The sequence below is a fragment of the Carex rostrata genome, chromosome 23 (genome assembly GCF_964058835.1).
Source record: "Carex rostrata chromosome 23, lpCarRost1.2, whole genome shotgun sequence".
Lineage (NCBI taxonomy): Eukaryota > Viridiplantae > Streptophyta > Magnoliopsida > Poales > Cyperaceae > Carex > Carex rostrata.
This window is the reverse complement of record NC_135940.1, coordinates 5,809,783-5,832,965: the sequence shown is the minus strand read 5'-3', so window position 1 is coordinate 5,832,965 and position 23,183 is coordinate 5,809,783. Positions and strand designations below refer to the sequence as shown.

At 33.5% G+C, this 23,183-nt stretch overlaps 3 protein-coding genes across 3 annotated transcripts; all 3 read right to left on the bottom strand.

Moving 5' to 3' along the window:
- Nucleotides 1–4,723: 4,723 nt before the first annotated feature.
- On the bottom strand, nt 4,724–14,690 carry LOC144575091 (serine/threonine-protein kinase sid1-like). The gene is made up of 20 exons (XM_078325211.1): nt 14,472–14,690; nt 14,122–14,178; nt 13,904–13,931; nt 13,109–13,231; nt 12,412–12,523; nt 11,878–11,915; nt 11,733–11,786; nt 11,336–11,404; nt 11,114–11,230; nt 10,923–10,991; nt 10,626–10,705; nt 9,713–9,835; nt 8,955–9,180; nt 8,045–8,131; nt 7,692–7,856; nt 7,140–7,258; nt 6,798–6,921; nt 6,602–6,726; nt 5,844–6,008; nt 4,724–5,002 (listed from the first exon to the last, which is right to left on the bottom strand). The coding sequence occupies exons 1-20, from the start codon at nt 14,564–14,566 to the stop codon at nt 4,963–4,965; spliced, it is 2,016 nt and encodes a 671-aa protein (XP_078181337.1). The 5' UTR covers nt 14,567–14,690; the 3' UTR covers nt 4,724–4,962.
- A 2,947-nt stretch (nt 14,691–17,637) lies between these two features.
- LOC144575092 (transcription termination factor MTERF15, mitochondrial-like) lies at nt 17,638–19,329 on the bottom strand. Its single transcript, XM_078325212.1, has 2 exons — nt 18,031–19,329; nt 17,638–17,882 (listed from the first exon to the last, which is right to left on the bottom strand). The coding sequence occupies exon 1, from the start codon at nt 19,239–19,241 to the stop codon at nt 18,093–18,095; it is 1,149 nt and encodes a 382-aa protein (XP_078181338.1). The 5' UTR covers nt 19,242–19,329; the 3' UTR covers nt 17,638–17,882; nt 18,031–18,092.
- Nucleotides 19,330–20,630: 1,301 nt separating this feature from the next.
- LOC144575083 (sulfite exporter TauE/SafE family protein 5-like) lies at nt 20,631–22,981 on the bottom strand. The gene is made up of 4 exons (XM_078325204.1): nt 22,385–22,981; nt 22,023–22,142; nt 21,238–21,387; nt 20,631–20,958 (listed from the first exon to the last, which is right to left on the bottom strand). The coding sequence occupies exons 1-4, from the start codon at nt 22,979–22,981 to the stop codon at nt 20,650–20,652; spliced, it is 1,176 nt and encodes a 391-aa protein (XP_078181330.1). The 3' UTR covers nt 20,631–20,649.
- Between the last annotated feature and the right edge of the window lie 202 nt (nt 22,982–23,183).

Genomic DNA, 23,183 nt, shown 5'->3' with positions numbered 1-23,183 from the left:
GGAGAGTAACGTTAGAAATCTCAACGGTCGAATTTTGAAATTATCCAGAAAGTGTTAGTAATCGGAAAAGAATTTGGCTGTTCTCGGAAATTTGGCCGACGCGGTGATCCGTAAAACTGAGCGGTGGGACCCATATAGTGGATTGCTTCCCTAGACAATGCTCCGGGAATATTTTAAAGGTATTTTAATCGAAGAATTAATTTCCTATACCCTTTGCTCCTGGAGCACCAAGTCGGACAGACCGCAGACGGACTGTGTTAGATGGCTGAAAACCGATCTAAACCATCCATTTCAGATTTGGTGATTCTAATCACTTATGGACAATAGTTGTTTAAATATTACTTGACCAACCAAATTTAAAATAAACAATCGGAATCTACTTTAAATCTTTAAACAGGTAGGGCAAATTTTCTGGTGATTAGTAAATAATCTAATAGATTCCTTTGTGATAAACTATTGTTCTATATATACTAATACAAGGTTTCGAATTCTCAATTTCAAAATAATTCATGGTTACCTTCAAAAATAAAATAATTTTGTAGTTATTTAATATTCATTATTTGTTAGTTTCAATTTAATATTGAGCCTAGAAGGCAGAAGCTCTTTCTTCACAAATATTTTCCTCATTTTGCGTATGAGCCTGTGTAGAAATTATTAATTGCAAAAGAGTTCTTAGCAGAGGATAGTTGAAATTAAACTTTTAGGGATGTGCAGATTCTGTAAAGGATTTTGACCTAGATTAAATTTATATTTAGAATATTTGATTTGTCTTTTTAAACAAAGTTTAATATTAAATATATTTGAGTGAGTCTATGATACTATGCATAGCATGGATTGGTCCGTAATACGAATTAACATTTTTATTTTTTAAATTCTAACAATAAAAAAATCACCATTTTTTAAAATATGTAGAAAATCATCCTTTTTGGATAGTTCAAAATTTTCAGATTGATTTTCTACTTATCTTAGAATATAAAAAAATATATATATAATTCGGCCATTTTTTAAGATAGGTAGAAAATAACTCTTTTTGGATAGTCTATAATTTCCAGATCAGTTGATTTTCTACCTATCTTAGAAATTAATAAAAATATATATATAATTCGGTCTGCTAGTACATATTCATATGGTGATCATGTTGAATGGTTTGGATTGACCATTAGGATTTAGAAAACGGATCAATTCGTACAATGCATAGTACCATCTACTCACTCAAAATATTTAAACGACAAATTTAAACGGTTGAAATCCATCTACTTTATGAGTGATGTATGTACATAAAAATTTATGAAAGTTTCGAATTCATTTATACAAAGTCAAGCGGTAGAAAGAAATATTTTATAAGTTATTTTACAAGTTGTTTTATGTATGTACAAAAATTTTGCACTAAATAAATTCGAAACTTTCAAAAAAATTATTTACAAAATAGATATATTTTAACGATTTGAATTCGTCATTTGAAACCAATCTGATTGACTTTTGAAGTTATACTCACTAAACATTCACGGTGAACACATCAGACCCTAGTTTTACTCAATCAGTTTGCTATTTATACAACAGTAATACAATATATTATAAATTTTTTATAATAAGTCCGAATCATTATAAGTAACACCTCTGTCCTAGTATATTATAAAATTTAAATATTGCTTATTAGAAATTAAATGAAGAAAGATTCTTTACCAGACATTCTTATTAGAAATTAATTAATCTGTTTCATTGACCGGTGTGCCATGTGTGATGTTAGACCTAGACACTATATAAGACAACGGCTCTTTCTTTTGATCCGTGCTTAATCAATATAAAGAGTTCTACATCTTTCTACTAATATCTCTCACGTGGCAAATCTATAGTCACAATCATCAAAGGGCAGGTAAGCGCACCTGCGCATTCATTCTTTAGTAGAAATTTGTAAATATAAGTTGGTAAACAAAAATGTAACTTTTCTGCGCAGGAAGAATTGTTGTGGTGGGCCCCAAGCGAGAGCGCGGATGAACAGAGACAAACGTACGCAGACAGTTGAGTTTTTTAAATATGTACCCCGAAACTTCTCTATTTCTATTTCATTTCTTTTTCTCTTTTGAGCGAGGCTAGGTATTGTGCTGTGCATAACGTACATTGATCCGTATTTTTTGAATTAATTTCTTCATTTACCATTTACAAAGTTTAAAAAATTAAGATTAACTGTTCAACATGATCACATATAAAAAGATATTTATTGATCAACTTTTAAATTTATTTTAGAATTTTGTACTATTTTTCTAAATATAATTTTTTTTACTACTTTTGACCTATCTGAAAAAATAGTGTTTTTTTTAAATATATATAAAATTTAGTCTATAAGTACATTTTCAAATGAAGATCATATTGAACAGTTTAAATCAATTGTTTTGATTTTATAAACAAAGATATTAATCCAATGTACATATTAATGTGCACTATACATAGTAAAATAGTCTTACTATTTTTTTATAAATAAAACATAAGAATTGTTTTCTTTAAAAAAAAATAGATAAAGGCGGAATTCAAAGTCTCCTAAGTTTTAAATCTACAACTCAAGATTTTTTTTTTTTCTTACTCTGTTGACAAGAATACCAACAAACAAATTTCATTAACCAAAGAAAGATAATGTAAATAATTTCATGGGATGATATGAATATCACTAGAAGCAGAAATGTATGGGATGCAAATTATAATATTTCATTAAAAAGTACGAAAATTTATATGATAAAATATAATATATTTCACAATGAATGTATTATATCTTGCGGCATTTGAATTGAAAAAATAAATGGAGCTGTACAGTTACATTGAAAGATATTAAGGAAAATGTTATTTCAATTATTTCTTTTGAAAGAAAGATGGATACTAAACCTCCAAATTCCCATGTTGTTTCAATTATAAACAATTATACTATACTTTGAACTGTAAATTGATTATCAAAACCGATTAGTCGGTCATTTTTCTATAACTCAACCGTATAACCGAAATTTTTATTTATACCATTTAAAAAAAAAAAAGATAAATCAAATAACTACAATTTCTGAAAAATTTCATTTTTATCATGTCCGCAGTTTAAAATTACGAATAGAAGTCAAATTTTCATAATTTCAAACTATGGACATAAATTGAGTGCCTTGGACACATTTTCTTTTAATTAAGCGGTGCTGACAAAAAAAAGACCATCTGTAGTTTCAAACTGCAGACACTAATTTTGGTCCGCAGTTTTAAACTATGGATATGGTAAAAATGGAATTTACAAAAAATCGTGGTTATTTTATTTATCATTTTTTTTAAGATGATATAAATAAAAATTTCGAACCGTATAATTCACATTGTCACAATTTTAGTTTTAACTACGAAATATAATGCATGGTATTATGAATTTTGTTAAAAAAATTATTATTTTTAATTTAATATGAATATGCGTGCATACATTAATAAGAACACTTTATATCAGTGTTGTAAATAATAGTATGCAGTTGTTGAACGAACAAGGGACCGTCAAGCGATTAATCGAGAATAATCAATCATATTCGAAAATAATCGTCTGACTAATCAAAAAATATTCATAACGGTTTGGTCTCAGCCAACAACTAATCTGTTGATAATCGGCCTAAACAGACGTTTTTTTACAACACTGCTCATATAATTTTAAAAGCACCTATATTTTATTGACATTTAATAAAATAAAATTGTACTCCATTAGCTTCTACCGTTCTCTCTAATTTCGGCTTTAAAACTCTGCCTTTAAATTCAGATGTTGAGTTTTTAAAATCCAGTACATTATATTTTATCGGAACCACCAACTCTGGTTGACCTAATAATGCGCAATGATAATATCCCAATGAATGAATCTTTATTATCCCAAATGCTATGCATGAGTACCTCGTGAACTAATTTATATCAACCACATTTTACCAATACAGGACTACCTACCTTTTGTTTAACTTTTTACTGATATTCAGATTTTGAAAAATATATATATATATATATATATATATATATATATTATAGCACTATATCTAAAATTATTAACCATGAACACGATCCTAACACATTTGTTCAATCTTTTTTGTTAGTCTCGTACTTGTAAGAATTATGTTTCAACATAAAAATGCAAGTACTGAATTGCTGCTGAATGTATGCTTATAAAACTGAAAATTTTCTTGTCAAATATTTAAAATCCAAAACATTCGAACTATTATTTGGTCCAAAGAGGGTGAAGGAACCAATGGTTCGATCACCCTCAAGGACCGAATTTTGCAAGGAAGAAGGAAATAGGGGTCGTGATTTTGAAAATTCATTTCCAAATGAGTGACGGAATCAATAGTCTGACGATCCCTACTACAAATTTTCAATGTCACCATTCATGTAAAGGTGTGATAAAGAGTGGACTGAACCATTGATTCAAACACCTCACACCTGAATTAAATCAATAATTCAATTCTTAATATAAATCCACATTTTGTATTTCTGAAATATAAATTGTAAAGCTTAACGCAAAATGCTACTGTTACATCATCTTTTTAATCAGTTTCTTTTTTGAGAAATTGGCAGAGGCTGCCAAAGGATTTTATTGATGAGAGTATTTACAAAACTGACCCCAAAAGAGTCAAAATTACAATATTCCATAGAAAGCCAACTATGCAGCTGATACTCTCTTTTAAATCAGTTTCAGACGAAAACCATGTGAGTGCAATCTCCAAGCATACATGTCCACTTTGAGATCAAAATATATTCTTAAATTTCATGAAAAACGGGGTACTGACAAGCATCCACTTGGGAAACTTTTTTTTTTTTAATAACACAGATCTAAACTTAGCTTGGTAAACTCGATAAACAATATGACTAGATAAGCCGATAAGGTAAAAAACTGTTTAGTTTATATACACTCAAAATTTATTATACATTCGATACAACAAATATGAAAATAACAATTACTTCATTTCTTCATACTCTCTAAACTGAGCTAAGGTCTTGGGAAACTTGGCTCTGCCACCTGCAACCAAAAAGTAACAAATTATTCTCCAAAAGGAAAAAAAAAAAAATCAAAACCATACCCATTTTTATGCGGGTTCAGATCCGCTCAAGAAACTCAAAATTTGAGTTTGGATTCGGATTGTCTGATCATAACACGGATCAATCTGATCCAAGTAAAAAAATCACAGAATCCTCTAATATTGTGCAGATTCCGATCAGACAGTCCAGATTCAAACTCAAAATTTGAGTTTACTTTGGGCAATCCAAATTCTTTTTATACTGTGTTCACAACCTAGTAATTTAATCCAACCATTGTTTTGATGTGATGCCATACCTTAAAACAGTCAATACTAACCAACCACCAGAACCTTTTTTTTTTGCTTTCAAGCTCAAAATGAAACTCGAGGGTCAATTTCATCACTAAAATTTCTTTAAGGAAATTTTTTTCACTGAACCAAGGGCGGATCATAAGTCAAGCCGGGGTTGCTTAACCACTCCAATGATTTTAAATATTTTAATCATGTATATTGATTTTTTTTTTAAATTATATAGTTCAGTCCCCTCATAAAATGTTAAATGTGTACTTGTGGTCTAGTGGTTATAATTTCATTTTGTCGTTGTGGCCACATTCGTATTATGCATTTTACATTTCAGCCCCCAATCTAAATTTTCCAGTTATGCTCTTACACTGTACTTAATCCTCATTTATAAAACTGGAGTGACATTTGCCAATACAAAAAATTATTTGGCTACAATTTGCAAAAACAAGCAATAGATGCTTCTTGCATGACATGGAGTCAGTAGTTTGCAAAAAGGAGAATAAAAAAAAATAAAAAATCAGATATATAATACGTGCCCACCTTGTCAGAAGGAATCTAGAGAGAGGGCTTAAACTAGCTGTATCAAGCGGCTGCCCAATTGCAGGTTTTTTATCAGTGTATGCTTCTTTAGCAGAAATCTCAATTTTTTTCGATACAAAGCTAGCAGCAGTTTCCTGTAGCGCACTCAAGGCCGGTTCCTTTGAGCTGTTGCACAAGAGAGAATTAAAAAAAAAAAAAAATCAGTCACAACTAGCTAACATGATAGCAAAAATAACAAAATACTAACTCACCGGATTTGCAAATTATATACAAGACTTGAGATCCAAATAGCACTAAACATTTTTCATATTGAGACTTATTCCTCGTCGAATTGTGACAGTAATCTTGATATTATGTGCTCATCAACAACAATTATTAAATCAGTGAGATGAACTGAAATACATTTCGGCAAATTTGACAAATTACCTTACCATGTATGTTTCCTTAAATAAAATAAAATCAAAAGAACAATAAATTTGCACTTCGACGAACGACTGGGAACAAAATTAACCATAATATTTCTGTTAACTAGCATTCTTAATATTTATGATGCTAAAAAAAATTAATTGTACTATTGCTGAAAGTCATTTTAATTAAATAACTGACAAAAGTCGCGGGCAATTTCCTCATGCCTCATCCTTGTCATTTTTTAACACTTTGATGATCTTGAAAACTTGTGAAATTAATCACTGAAGTACAGGTGCAGTATCCAAAATGATTACTCAAAAACAACAATAAATAAAATATGCAATTATGACCTTCCAAGGTGTTCAAGCAACTTAAGAACGAATTTTTCGCAAGAGCCTGGTAGCTGATGCTCAAGATCCATCAAAGACTCGACTACAGCATTTGCAGTGGGACCCTCTGATTTTTCTTCCATGGCCTAAGAGAGATAAAATTTAGACAGGTCTACTGGTGAATAATATATTAGCAAGATAAAACCCAAGATCGTACATCTTTCAGTGAAGGAAGGAGTAACAGAGATAAAGCCGAAGAATTTGAAACAGCCGAAGCCCGAGCAGCCAGCTGCGCATCACTTGAGGGACGCGATTTACTGCCACGTGCTTCTGTAGGTTCTCTTAGGAGAGGGAAAAAAGCAATATTGTAAGTGACAGAAAATACAAAATGTATGCAGTATTCATATCCTGTCTATTACTTAATATTGTCACATGATTACATCCTTCATAAAGCACAAGCTGACCAATAAATAAGGTATTGGCAGCGGCAAGATATTACAATGGAGGAATATTTGAGTTTTCCATCGAAATAGAGAAAAGATGAGCCAAAATTCGATACCTGGAGGATTCACGGCTGTTTATTTTTTCAGATAATTTAGAGTCGTTGGATTCTCTGTCGTGCCGGGCCATGACTGGCCTTTCTCGAGCATTACCTTTTCTTAATAAAGCTGCTCTTGCCTGAAAATCATGTATAAAACATTATATTGTATCAGATATTGCTTAACATATACATGGATTGTTAGTTGGTAACAAAAAGTATGTGCTTTTGCAGTGCAGCTAATGAAGTCGTTCCATAGATATAACAAGACCTGATTACTTGACTTTGATAGTCCTTTTCAGTCTCTTCTTGTAACGATACAAGTTGACAATGGTCAATGGTGGTTTAACTTTAAACCGGTATATTTTAACATCAATGCTCAATTATTGGCACCTTTTGGGTGCTCAAATGAAATCATCAGCCTTAAAAACGTGGCCACTCAAAATAACTTCTATAAAAGTTTACAGAATATAAGGTTATAGGTATCGTCTCAGTGAACAGTACCTGGTATTGACCAGTCAAAACAGTCAATCTCAGAGAAACCTTTTTACATGAGAACATATATATGAATACCTCAGCAAGATTGGTAGCACTGTCTTCACGTGGCAAGGCAGATGACGCCTTTTCTTGCATTCCAAGTCTTGATCTAGGAGCTCTAGGAGACTCCGAATCGCTCGGTGAACGAATGACCAACGTACCACTACTTGAGTCATCACTAGAGGAGAACCTGCCAACAGGCTAATAAAGAAAAAAACAAGCTAGATCAGGTCTTATATCATACCATTTCTTTTTTCTTTTTTTGTTACAAAGACATACGGTCTTGTTTCTTTTCTTTTTCAGGCCTAATTGGAGCTTAATTGTGGTTGCTACTCTAAAAACAAGTGCTCACCGAGGCACCAGTAATAACAAGTGCTCACTCATGTTACCTTATTGGTTTGATTGTTTGAAGCGGCATTAAGGATCTCTCTTGGAGTGCGTAGTACAACTGTACCTGTCCCACTTGCCAACTCGTCCTGTCAATACAGAAGCAGAAAAGACATAAAGCAAGAAAATATATAGAAAGTTCCTAAAGCCTAAGATTATGGTTTAACATGCCAACAATGTCATATTTCGGTATTCTACTGCACCTACTAACATCATGTACTGGAACACATGGGGGAGAGTAGTAGAACAATATAATTTTCCTATTGTCAACAATAATATGGGAGTGAAGCTATGGTACTATCCATAGCGCAGATTGGTCCGTACTACGGATTAATATTTTCATTTTCAAAGTCTAAATAGTTGATCTGAACCTTTCAACATGATTTTCATATGAAAATGTACTTGCATACTAAATTTTATATTTTTTAGAAATTTTTTTAAATATGTAGAAAATCCCTTTTGAATGGTCTATAATCTTTAGATCAAGTGATTTTTTACCTATATAAAAAAATTATAAAGAATGTAAAATTTGATCTACAAGTACATTTTCATATGGAAAACATGTTGAATGGTTCATATCATTTGTTTGGACTTTGAAAATAGAGATATTGATCCATAGTACGAACCAATATGCACTATGCATAGTACCCGCAACCTCACTCATAATATGGCCACTTAAGCTGATTACCAACTTACAGCCATAGACCAATCAGATATCCCCTACAAACACCAGCTAGTAAAAATCCTTGTTCGAAATTATTCAAACCATATCAAGATGTTCACGACCAATATTAAACATGGAAAATATTCACTATACTTCAATTCTCCTATTTTCTCTGAAGTGCCCTTTTTATATTTCTTGTTTTGCAATCATACATCCAACTAAAAAAAATGGAAGTTAGAAGCACATACATCTTCTAAAGAGCTGTCAGATCCGGCATCATCGGGACCAACTTGAGCTCCTTGGCGTGAGAAAATAGCGTTCACTTGTCCTTTGGGAGTAGTAGACATGTAGGGAAGGTCTGGTTTCCTATCTCTCAGTGCTGACGATTGAGGTGGTTTTGACGGAGTGCTTCTCACAGTCCCTGTGCCCTCCACATTTTGCTTCCATGTAGAGTCCCTGGGGATGTTTCGTGCACTGCAATGAAATAATAGAAATAATAGAAATAATATTTGATCGACTATTTCAAGTTAGTACTTCAATACAATCATTTGTGGAATACAACTTAAAATACAAATTTAAGGTTATGTCAAGCCAAGAAAATGTTTACCGGGAGAACTTAACCAATTAGGTAACTAAATTTATTAACAACTTAAAATACAAATCATGCTAGAGTTAATTTGTCCAATAAGTTAAAATCCATCAGCTACAATAAGGAAGAGAACTATATACTGGGAATATTTTGTCAGTAAAACTCACTTTGATTTCATTAGTTTTAAGTTATCCAGCAAAATATTCCAGTTAATATATAGAAGTTGTTATATTATATGCCTTAAAAGTAGCTTCACGACTTAACATGTCTAGAGGACTGATTATTTCGCAAAGTGAATCTTGTTTTCCAGTAACTTTGAATTTAAATAAACTGATATGAAACACAGCCAAGTCTAAGCTTACTACAACCAACTCTTACTACAGAAGGTGAGGTTATATTAGAAATAAAAGTAGGTACCTGGCTATAGGAGCTTCATCTCTTGGGTCTGTGACAACCTTAACTGTGCCCGTGCCGGAGACTACATCTTGACGGGGTAAGGTGCCTTCCACGTCTTCTTTCACTGGAAACTTAGGCCGTTCTCTGACATATAAAAAAAAATGACAAATTAGGAAAATAGAAGCAACAGAATTGAATTACAAGCAACAGTTGTAATCTCAAAAGAGTGAGGCTATGGTACTTTGAAGCACGGATCAGACTGTACTATGGATTCATATCTCTGTTTTCAAGTTCAAATAGTCAAATATGAACCGCTCAACATGATCCCCATATGAAAATGTGGTTGAATGCCATATTTCACATTTTTTAGCTTTTTTTTACTACCTTTTTAGATAGGTTGAAAATCACTACTTTGGATGGTCCAGAATTTTTAAATTAGGTGATTTTCTACTTATTTTAAAAACATAGTAAAAGAAGTTCTAAAAAATGTAAAATTTGATCTCATGCTGAGCGGTTTGGATCTACTTTTGGGCTTTGAAAACGAAAATACGGATTCATAGTGCAGATCGATGTGCGCTTTGCAAAGTACCATAGCCTCACTCATCTCAGAATTATAGTTCCAGTCTGGTAGTAGTAAGTCAAATATCAGCCAGTTTCCGTTGGTCAAAATCAATTTAGTTTTCTATTGTGGTTGCTGTGCTAACATTTGTTGTATAGGTTAAGTTGGTGTTCAAATGTTAGACAAGAACACCAGATGTATCGCAACTATATACATGTGAGTACTGGTGAAATTTGTCAAAAATTCAATTTGTCCCATCTTCAATGAAGTTAACAAGAATATTCAGTGTGTGAGAGAGGTAACCTTATCTTGGCAGTCTCTGCTGAGATTTAAAAAAAAAAAAAAAAAAAAAAAACAGAGAGAGAGAGAGGGAACCTTATTCTTTCCATTAGCCTGGAACTCTTTCGCGCACTTTTAATAAAACGGTGTTTGAGAAGGTCCTTAGCATTAGGCCTCTTTAGCAAAAAAAAAAACAGTTAAATACTAAGAAGTCCGAGAATATATATTTTATTTGCAGTGAAATCATTCTCATCAAATTATAAGCAAAAGGTATCACAACTCAGCAATCATGTATATATCAGAATCCAGGCATACAACATAGTATAAATCACAGCAAAACTCTGAGATTGGTATATTGTACAAAAAGAAAGTGTTGAAATAACTTAGTTTCACCTCAGCTGGGGCCTTCTTCAAGCACAAAGAAACAAATTCTTTGAGAGGTTTCGAGAAATGTTCATCGAGCTGTTAACATATAAGGATGAATTAATGAGTTAAGACCTTCATAATTAACTATTTGAAACATGAAAACAAAATGATGTATAAGCATCACACATAAATATAACTAAGGACTTGCTTGTGCAAACCTGTGGAGGATTTTCTCTTGGTATCATGAATAGAACCCTCATTGGATGGATGTCGGCCAGAGGAGGCTCCCCTTTTGCCATTTCAATAGCAGTTATACCTAGAGACCATATATCTGCCTACATATAACATCAACAGATATATTATTGTAAAGCAAGAGTAAAAAAAAATATAAGTTGCTTTTAGGATTGATCTTCAACAGATTTCTTTTTGTGTATACGTACCTTCTCATTGTATCCTTCGGAGTTTTGAATAACCTCAGGAGCCATCCAAAACGGAGTCCCAACAAATGTCTGAAATGAACACAAATTCAACACGAAATTCTCAACAACTATAATGCAACTTATCATATCACAAAGATTATTTATAAAGAACACACTGAGAAACCAAAGACAAGCTATGAATGTTTCCTTGCTAGTAATACACGACACGTTGCATAAAATTACAAACTCAGGCAGGCTACTGTATACATAACAGGGGCAGTACTGTCAGTGATAGGTATCGACGAAATTATGCACACAATATGTTCAACGTAATATACTCTTTTGCTTGACATATTTCGAGTTAGACTAACAATATATTCTTTTGCTTGAAATAACAATAATAAAGAGAATTCAATACCTTTCTGCGAGACATAGTTTTGGTGAGTTGAGCGGAAACGCCAAAATCTGCAACCTACAACACATAACACCATGCCAGATTCTAGCAAATAATAACATATTTCCAAGAGCAATTTTTGCTAGATACAAAGCAACTATGAACTAACCTTAACATCTCCATTTTCCGTGAGTAATATGTTTGCAGCTGAAAACAAAAGGTTGCAAAAATGCTATATATTAGATTATCAGGTATATAAACGAAAAAAAAAACAATTAAACAGGAAATGCGCTTTAAGGAACTGAACTTCTGTTGCACCAGCACACGTGATGGACCAATATTCTATTAAATACACTTTCATGGTATTATGGTCCATTGCATACTTAATTTTAAGCTTTTTGTGGATCTTTTGAATTGAATATATTATTTGAACAGCCGTGCCTCATGTCTCATGTTAAAACAGTGATTTTGTACCTATAAAAAAAAATAGTAAAATATTTCCAAAAAATATAAAATTTGGTCTCCAAGCACATTTTAATATGAAGCTCTGTTGAGTAATTCAAGTTGACTGTTTGGACTTCGAAAATGGAGATAAGGATACAAGGAACAATTAAGGCATGAAAGACAAGGCATTTGACCTCTGCTCTTATTTCTTCATACTTCTCTTAGCTCAAAAGTAAACTAAAATTTAAATATCAGAAACCTTTTATATCTCGGTGAATTTTTCCTTCTGAGTGGAGATATTCAACGGCATGCAACAAATCCTTCAAGATACATGAAATTGACATTTCATCTAGAGGAGGTCCTGATTGAAGCTACAGCAAAAAATAAAATGTAAAAACAAAAAGTAAAAAAAAAGAAAATAATTTTATAGATCGAAGCTAGCATGAGCTTAAACTCACTACAAAGTTCGTGAGCTTAACCTAGAACATCATCAGATCGGCTTCAATGATAAATTTGAAACATTGATCTTAATCTACCTGACAAGCCAAGTGTATATGTTTAAAAATTTCCATTTTCGGGATCATTTTGTAGAAGATCAAGAGATTTATTAGAAAATAATTATTTTAGCTTGTTCATTTTTTAACAATTTTTCAACATCTTGATGTATTGTACAAACTAAAAAAATGAATAATTTGAAAGAGTTAATGCTTGATCCATTGGTTTCAGATATTAAGTTCTGAATTCAAAATATGGTTTTGTTTATTTGTGTCAAATATTAGTTATAAAGCTAAATCACCATTAAATTGAAGCGGATAATACAAAATACTGCCTAAAAGGCGCTAGAATTTGAACTCTCAGACCTACATGCCTGTATCCGAATCACTGTGCCAGTATTATGTGCTAAAAGATTGTACTACAGACTAATTAAAATGCGTTTTAATCGGAGGAAAACTTACGAGATCTGCAACGGACCCACCAGCCATGTACTCCATTACTATCCATAGTTTTGTTTGGTGAAGATACGAGCCGTAATAGTCTGTTATATATGGAGATCGACACTGTGATAGTACTGATATTTCCTACATTTAAATTTAACAGTATAACAAGAAAGCATCAATTCTGGGCACACTTAGTAATAATACAATAGATAGTATTTTTTTTCTATATACTAATTTCGCCGGCTTGAAGAGTTCCCATAAGTCTTTCTTGCTTGAACTAAAAAGATGAGATTTTAGTTTGTTTTTTTTAATCATTATGGTTAAGATATCTCTTTAAATATTAATCTGAATTATCCATGAATCTCAATGACCAAGAAAATAATTGGCAATTTTTGCAGAATGAACCATAGAATACCTGAAATCCCTGAGAATCATTTTTATAAATTTTACATACAATTCATTTCAACTATTTTATTTTCAACATATATTAAAATCTTATTTGAAATTTGCGTATTTCAAATAAGGGTTTGTCGGAAAAAAGAAGAATTTTAAAAACAAACTGACATAATTATCAAAAACCAATTTAGAATTCCTGTAATATATATGAGCTAAAAAAGTAAAACCAGTAATACCCTAACATTCAGTTTTATTATTGGTCCAGGAAGTAGAACAAATTATAGCATAATCCTTACAACAGGTTGTTAACCACACTGCGATGCTACAAATTCCACAAGGACTATATTGCAAATCCCAAAAATTTATGGAGTAAATTTAACCATTTGTTCTCAAATTTTGGAGAGGGGGGTTGGGTACCTTTTGAATGTCTTCAACATCATCCTCACTACATGCAAAAAAAGAGAGGAAAGAAAAGGAAGAGTGTTAAATAACAAATCCAGAGATGCTTATGGATAGAACCAGTTGAAACAATTGTTTAATTTTTTATATTTTCAACAACATCAAATCACCGATAGTTTAAACACTTCAGCCTATTAACCATTGCATTGAATTATAGTTTAAGAGCAGAGACTTACGCTTCTTCTAGGTCAATAACTTTAATTGCTACATCCTTGTTCAGTTCCTTGTCAAACCTACATTAAGCCACATGTATGTAAAACAAACTAATTGCATTGTCATATAACAAATTTCACTCCTAATTTTACAAACTAAATGCAAAATTCTATAGCATATCACACTGCCGCTAATAATTCAGTAGAAATATGTAAAACCACCTCGAATTAAACAACCTGAGGTCAAAGGACCTCCAATGAGGGCTTAAACCTAGCTAAGTAATTCAATTAACAAGCCATAATCTTAAATAAACCCCAGGTATCAATCAATCCCGATTTCCATTTCGAGGAGCAATCTATTGTGCATTGCTCACCCTTTGTAGACTTCACCAAAGGAGCCACGCCCAATAAGCGACAGATTACTAAAGCGGGCCTCCATCGCCTCTTGCATTGCATCCGGACCCGACATCGTCAGATAGAGAGAGAGTGAGAGAGAGAGAGAGAGAGAGGCTCTAGCGAATAAATAAACCCGTCCCGTCCGATCAAAACATCTCTCGAGGCAAGTACTGGAGGGATCCAGATCGCGACGGAGCAAACACGAATGGGTTAAAGAGAGAGAGAAGGGAAGGGTTGGGATATCGGAATTTCCCTGAGGTAACAGAATGTTTCTATTTAGATCAATGACCGTCCGATCAGAATCCGCACGAATTTTAATGCATTCCACCTCGGAACTGGTTGGCCTGAAGCCTTGAATATTGATCGAACAGTCCGCATCTAAACAGAAGTATTATGTTACCTCAGAGGAAATGGACTCGGGATGTCGCGCTTCTGAGAAAGGTGGAGAGGGAGTGCCCTCTCGAATTTGTATCCTCTGAGATATCTCAAACTTTGCGTGACTTCATGGAAAATCCCAACCGTTTAAATACGTTCTGCACGAATCTCAAAGCACACATAATACTGACCCCTACATCACCCCCGAATAGGCACCGGACACGTCTGTCACGCAAAAGTTGAGATATCCCAGAGGATACGCACTCGTTCTCGTGCTCTCTCTTGGGCAATCATAGTTATCTGTGGCGAGATGGAAGCGTTAAAAGTGATGCGAGTTACTGTCAGCCACACACAAGGACACAAACCTTTTCTTGTGTTGCACACAAACACTACATACGAGTATTCGTACGAGAACCGGACATGACTTTAGCCTCTATAGTGCTTCTTTGTTAAAAAAAATAAAAAAATGCTAAAATGCATCTTCAGATTAGAAAATTTTATCTGGCTATATCTGAATTTCTAATTGCATACACTTCACACTTGTTTCCACTTTCTACTACTTGAAGTTACTAGTTTAAAGCACCAAACATAAACAAAAAAAAGTGGATTGGAATTTTAGGTATGAAACTATGAATATTTTTGTAAATACTTATTTTCACTTTTTTGTCCAGCAATCAAGCATAAACAGACAACGAAAAGAAAAAAAATATATTATTATTTACTCATCAGTGTCTCAGTTCAATGAATCACCTCACATTTTAATTGACTATAATAACTTGCTTTGAAATAAAATTTTCGATGGAATTAATTCACAGTTTCACACTGTGTTTCAGAATGATTTGTTATTAATTCTGGTAGCTCCGGTTCAAGTACCATTCTCAAATGAGTTTGGCTAATATAACATTAGTGTCATTTTAGCCTATATAACATCAACTCTAAAACCTATCAAATCGACTTCGAACGACTAATTCAAACCGTTCAAACCGATTTACATTATGAGTGATGCGTTTACATACAATTTTTTTTATATTTTCGAGTTATTTTAGTATCAAATCAAGCGGTAAAAATATTGAAAAATGAATGTATTAAAATTAACTTAAAAACTCACACATTTGACCGCCTGACTTAATACTAAATAAATTCGAAAAGTTATAAATTTTGCATGTAAACGCATAACTAATGAAGTAGATCGGTTTGAATGGTTTGGATTCACCGTTTAAAGTCGATTTGATAGATTTTAGAGTTAGTGTTATATAGGTTGAAATGACACTGATGTTATACTAGCCAAACTCTTATGATAACTAGTTGGATTCTTTCATTTATGTTTGAAATTTAACTTTTGGTTGTTTGTTTTTTTTTCTGGTTGTCAAATTGCAGCATAGTTTAAAAAACATGATATAAGCTGTGTGGAATTGTCAGTGAAAGTCGTTCATGTTAGGGTTAATATTTCATAGTGCATGTTTTGTTGTGGCGTAAATAGAGTAAATAGTGTACTTCACTCTTAAATTATCAAAGAAGAAGTAAATTTGAAGAAGCTGAAGTGAATATGAGTTAATCCGAAGTAGGTTGTTTTCAGGGGCGGATTTAGAATTTTCCCCTTCCCTTTTCTCTCTTTCCTAGAACAGAATTAACGATCTTCATATTACCAACTCTTCTCTTGCCGAAATTCTCTCTATCCTAACTTAAACGAGCTCTTTCAATCCCGATTTATAACTTAATTAAAACTCTTACTGGTACTGACTAGAATTGGGTGGTAGTGGACTAATAGCATCTTAATTAATAATGAATCTTACCTTAATTGTTATTCCTAAACTTACTTGAAGTAGTAGACCAAGCACACATATGGAGCATTCTGGTAAAACCAGCTGAGATTTTTCCCATGAAGTCTAATATAATTCTAAAAAAAAAAAAAAAAACAATCCAATGCAGTACAGCTAGAAAGTAATAAGCATCCTTGTTATACCTAGATGAACCCTTAATCTTAACAGGAAACAGTATTAGCAATAGATCAACTAACTTTCCACATCCTAGGGTAATTAATGGTTCTACAATTTGGCATAAAATAAAGTTAATTTAACTCGGTCATATTATTATATTTATTATCATTTTTTTTATTTGATATTTGATGTAATTCTTTGATTAGGTCTCATTCATAATGCATCCAGGCCTCCGCTCGATTCATAATGAATGTCAAACCGGTTGACAGAACCATAAATGTACTGCTCCAAAGAGGACTCCGGAGATCTCAATTTCACTCGAGGTATAAACCCAACAAATAATATTTTGTTGAATCTTATATAATGGAAATTTTGAGTATGCTAAATTTCTTTACTGTTATACTATAAGCAGGGAACAGCATTTGTTTCTGCTGCTGATGTTATAAAGCAGTTCGCATCAGGAACAAGTATTATGTGAATTTCTGAGAATAATATTATAAGTTGTTTCGTCATGTAAGTTTATCCTTGATATTTCATTTGAATTAACTAAATGCTGTAACGCATGTAGACCCGAACGATGAATTTCACCATTGATTTTCATATGAATGAACCAAATTCTATCAATTGTTGAATTGCAATCCAGGAAGATTCTTTTCAGGCAATTCAGAGGCCAAGGCTTGTTCTAACAAGGCCTAAGGAGCCTGAGCATAGCGGTGCAAACGATCAGATATTATGTGTCTGTATCTGAATCTGTATTCGAATTTTGTGGATACGAATACAAATACTGTATCAGTTTCGTAAGCAGATCCTGATACATTAAAATATTTTAAAGTACTTTGAATCATCATTATTTTACTTATCGAATATTATTTCATTTCTGTCTCAAATCTGCAAGGTTTAACTACTATAACAATTTTTTTGAAAACAAAATTAATGTATGTCACGAGTCACGACATCACGTGCATGCCATAAAACGTCTGTTTTTAAATATATAATATATCCTCTATCCCTTTCAGTCTTTCACCTTCGCAAGGGTTCCTAGGGTTTTGCTGAATTTAAAGAGCTGTCGGCCAACATCTAAAAGGATTAATAAAGTGGAGATAAGTAGTGTAGATGAAATTTAAGCACTCAATCTAAACAAAATTAATGGTTGATAACCAATTTACTAATCATTACAAAGTGACACTAATGTAAACAGATTAAAAAAAGAATCGAAAAATCTAACCTGGTGAAATCTAAAATACAGTATCTCAGCCTGCATGAAAGTCAATTTGAGATACTCTTAATTTATTCAACACCCCCAATTTTCTTAGGGGAAGCATCAGCATATGCTCGGTGGAGACCCGGAATCGCATGTTCATACGGCAAAACAAACTTTTGCACAAATTTCTCATCACTTAGTTGATTAAAAGACGCAAATTTTAGATTTGCCACAGGAAGTCCTTTTGACATCATAAGTTTTCTAACAACATTCCGTGGCATCAGTCGGTTTTCCAAGCTGCACTTGAGCAAATTCGGATTTCGGATCACATGCAATTTATCACAACCTGCTTCATTTATCAGGTACTCCATTTTTCTACGCATCACCTCCTCCGGCATCCCCAACAACAACGGTTCTTTACTAATCAAATACGATGCCTGCTGCTGTGAAAGCCCGATTTTTTTCAAGTTATCTAACCTTGCATCAATGGCGCTTTGTTTCAGATAACTAACCATACTTAAGGCATAGATAAATGCTCCCGATGTACGAGCAACGCCTAATTTCTCTGCCCTCTCAACTACCTTATTGAAAATATCAGGATTAAATGAGATCAATCTAGGTGCCGACTTCATCAGTCGAACAATTTGTTTTGGAGATAAACCGCATTCCTCCTGCAGGAAATATAAGTTGGGCATGAGAACCTTTTCCAAGTTGCTACAGATAAACGCACTGTCGCGCAGTTTGAGTACCTCAGAAAGATTCTCTGGCGATTCAAGAACCCCCATCCAGAAGTCAACCTTTCGCACAAAATTGAACCGAAACAGATGAGGGCTGCGTGAAATGATACCTGAGATGTATTCAATGGAGAACCCTAGATCTTGTAATTTAGCCACATTTGGTCTCAAGTTCTTCTCCACATGGGAGCAAAGTAACCGAGAATCCCGCAACACAGCGGTTCTTATATCCGACTCGTTTACGCCAATCTCTCTCAGGAAACCGAGCACTGCATCGGGTTTATCAGGGGAATTGAGGTGCGAGATAAGCTGGGATGATTTGATTGCCTGGTCGGTGGAGAAACCGCAGGATTGGACGAGGTAGTGTACGGAGAAATGGGGATTTGGAGGCGACGCTTGAGTGGGAGCGTTGGAGGAGGCGAGTGGTGTGCACCGATTGATAGAAAGAGATGGCCGGAGGCAAGAGGTTCTCATTCTCCCCACAGAGAGACTCATAGTCATAGCCGCTTCTCTTACTGAGCAGCGAGCATAGCTTCTTAAGAGGTTGAAAGGTTTTTGACCTCAAAAGACGACGGCTGCTCGGATGAGGCGAGTGGTGGACCCGGGAGGAGAGGAGTTGGGACTTGGGAGACGATGCAACCAAATGATGAATTCACTCAGCTAGGTACTTCAAATTTTGAGTTTTCATTTGGACCGTCTGATCTGCTTTGCACGACTATGAAAGCGGTCCGGTGCATTCCACCTCGGACCGGATGGGTTCATATTATGATCGGACGGTTCGGATTCAAATTTAAAATTTGAGTTACTTAAGGGTCCAAATTCAGTTGGGAGACGATGCAACCAAATGTGAACTTTTGTCTGAAAAGCCCGTAACAAAATTTTAAATTAACTGTCTCCGGCCTCTATTCTATGGGCCTTGGGTTGAGCCCGTTAAAGCGTCCTATTATTCATTGAGGTTAATTTAAATAAAATATTGACAGAGCAGTTTTTGCTTCATGCAGCACACGACAATAGCGCTAAAACAGAGCTGCATGAAGCAAAAATGACTCTGTCAATGTCTTTATCCGTTAATTAATTAATTAATAAATAAATGTGCTAACAACCATGGATAGAACCATCTATGTTCTTCTAGATGATATATACAATTTGATTTAGAGGGATGACGATCCAGATTCAAACAAGATTAAAATGTGTAATGTTCAGAACAATCGTTATTTCTAATTTGGAACAATAGGTGAGAGTGAGACATCTAAATTTGAAAAAAACAAGACTTCTTTTGCACAATTTAGCTGATTAAAGCGTCAATGTATACAATCAGAAAACACACATTCTACTTGAGTTTTAATTTCAACTTGAAATTGTTTGCTAATTGAGTAAAATCAGTGTTAAGTTGTTTATATCCGTATACATAGACAAAAAAAAAAATTAAAGTAATCAATGTTCACATCAAAATTTTCAAGCTCCTTTGCCAATCTCTAGTTTGTCACACCTAAAATAAAAAAATAAAAATATTGATAGAGCTGATTTGACTTCATACAATACAACTATCTCCATAATTTTTTCTTTATCTCCGTTAATCGTACGTTGTGTGAAGCTAAACTAGTTTTGTCAATATATTTACCTCAAATTATACTTATCTAGTCAACAGTCACAAGAGAAATTTTACAATAACAACCCTTTTTAACTTTACTTTTACATTTGATCCACGTCTTTCACTTGTACAATTAAAACAAGAGTTATTCTTCTATAGAATCAAATTTTTCACAAAAATATTGTCGGAATCAACTACAGCCGTTGATTCATTTTAGGATAAAATTGATATAATACTTCTCGTGAAAACTTAAGATCCATAGCTGAATTTCCCTTAAAACAAATTTCAGTAAACAACACTACAAACAAAGAAAACATTTCAACAGAGCTGCCTGAATCCCATGTACTCGCCATTAGAAATCTGCTTCCACGCATCAATTGTTCCAAACAATGTAATTACCACAGTACTAAGCGCCATTAATGCACTAACCAAAAATACAACCAGGGAAACCCTGCCTGATTTTGCTATAGCCCGTTCCATTATCACCATTCCAACAACTGATGCAACAAAGCACAGTATTGCGTAGATTGCTGCTTCATCAATCTTTGTCGTGCCTAAAATTATGTATTGTACCGTTGACATGGACACTGAGAAGAGAACCATGAGCGCCGATGTGGCAGCTGCTGACTAAAAAATCACAAGTAAAATAGCAAACTATTAAATTAGCATTATTATTTAATTAATGATTGAGGCTATGGCACTATGCATTTTTTTTCAAATTTCAAATAATCAGCTGTAACCGATCAACATAATCTGCCATGCCTAAAACTTTTTTTTTTTTTTTTTCTCTCGAGGCTCACGACAGTATATATATATGCTGGATTTAAACATGTTATTTTGAGAGATGAGAGGTTTAATTTATTATTTGGTACTGAACTGCACAAACATAAGAAGAAATTAATGTACCTGCGGAGGTAGACCGATTTGAAGAAAAACCGGGTTCAAAAGTAGACCTCCTCCTATTCCAAACAACCCGCTTAGTGCACCCATTAATATTGCCGCGACAGGAAATGCATACATCGGCAACAATTCGAGATTGGGCTTGATTGCACTTGCCTGGTCATATAATTTAATGACTCAAAACAGTGAGAAAATTTGTATGAAAATAAGTTAATTTCTCGTAGAAATTTTGTAATAGAATCAATCCAGTTTATATTTATTGGATCGGTGTATACAGAAATTACTTCAAATTAAACCAGATGAAAATATAATCTAGAAAAATTAGATTGGTATACAATTGTTTGCTATAGATTATTATGGGTGTTTAAACGGTAAGTTCAGCTAAAACTGAATTATAATAGTCAAATAAAAATTTTATTCAGTTTTCAAAAATTTAACCAAACCAATCAAATTAAACTTGTCAACTGAATAACAACTAAACAAAAAGATCGAAGTAAATTTTGATTAGTTTGGTTGAACCGAAATAAGAGAAATTAAAATTTAAATGTTCAAAACTCAGTATATACACAAATACATTTAATAATCATAGAAATAAGTATCAAGATATGTATATATCAGTCGAATTAAAATAAGAGAGATTAAATCAAATTAAATATAAAAAAACGAAAGTAATTTAAAAATTCAACGGAAATGGAAAATTTAAACCGAAAAACCAAATCATTTAATCAAATTTTTTATCAGTTCGGTTGAAAACCAAATATAACGAATCAATAAACAAAAATTTACCATACCGTGTCATGTTCCTTTCTCTTGGTGTACAAAATGTATGAAGTGAACCCAATTGCAATGGGGACTTGAGAGAGAGTTATCAACCAGTAGGTGACACCACACGGCTTTATGCTTATCACTCCCTGGAAAAGTTTGAAATATATTAGCTGAGCATTTGGGGATCAAATTTTGCTTTCATATTTTGTGAGAGAATTTTAAATCAAATTTCCATGCTCAATTATTAATATTTTTTAAATTACCCAATAACAGTAATATCCCTGTCATATCTTGGGCTAGCATTTATAATTTTATACATATAAATTCAGTGTGATAATTAGACTCAAATTAAATTCAAAGTGAAAGTGAAAATAAAAATATAACTAACCTTGCCATATTCATCTCCAATAAGAGCATGTAGCACAAAAAAACACATCCAAACCATGACAAGTACCACCAAATCCTTCCATGGGATTGAATTTGGTGCCCCATTTCCCTTTTCCTCTCTCTTGTCCTTTAAAAGTGGCACCTCTATTCCACTTTCTCTCTCCTCAACCCTAAGTTCCCTAACTGACCTCTCCTTCTCTGTTTCTTTGCTCCAAATCTTGCACCCAGATTGCACAGTCTTAACAGTGCTAATTGCAAGAAATACAGCAAATAATGCTGTAGTAAGCCACCCAGGAAACATGAGGTTGCACATAACACCTATGCTTACACCTAATAACATGCATGGCTCTGACAGAAGGGTTATTTCGTAATTTATCAGAGATTTATCCATGAAGCACAGAGTGTATATAACTTTGGAAAGAGTCACAGCAGTCACCATGAAAGTAGAGAAACCTGTGGCCGATTGGAGGCTAAGTCCGGCGATTATCGTTAGAATCGGGAGGAAAAGGGAACCGCCACCGACCCCACCGGCGCTCGAGGCAGCGGAGGCGATGAAACAGAGGACCCATGCTATGATAGTGTTTAAATTAGGATCCATACTATCTCATACAGGAAGTGACAAGAACTTGAATGTACAAAAATGGAACCTTTTTTTCTCTGTGGATTGAACTGTGAACAATATATAGATGGCAATTGTTCAAGTTGTGAGTTAATTCTTATATATAAGATCTTCTCAGGGAATTCAAGACAATTAAATTTAGCTTAATTGAGGTAAAAGATATTGACAGAGCTCATTTGCT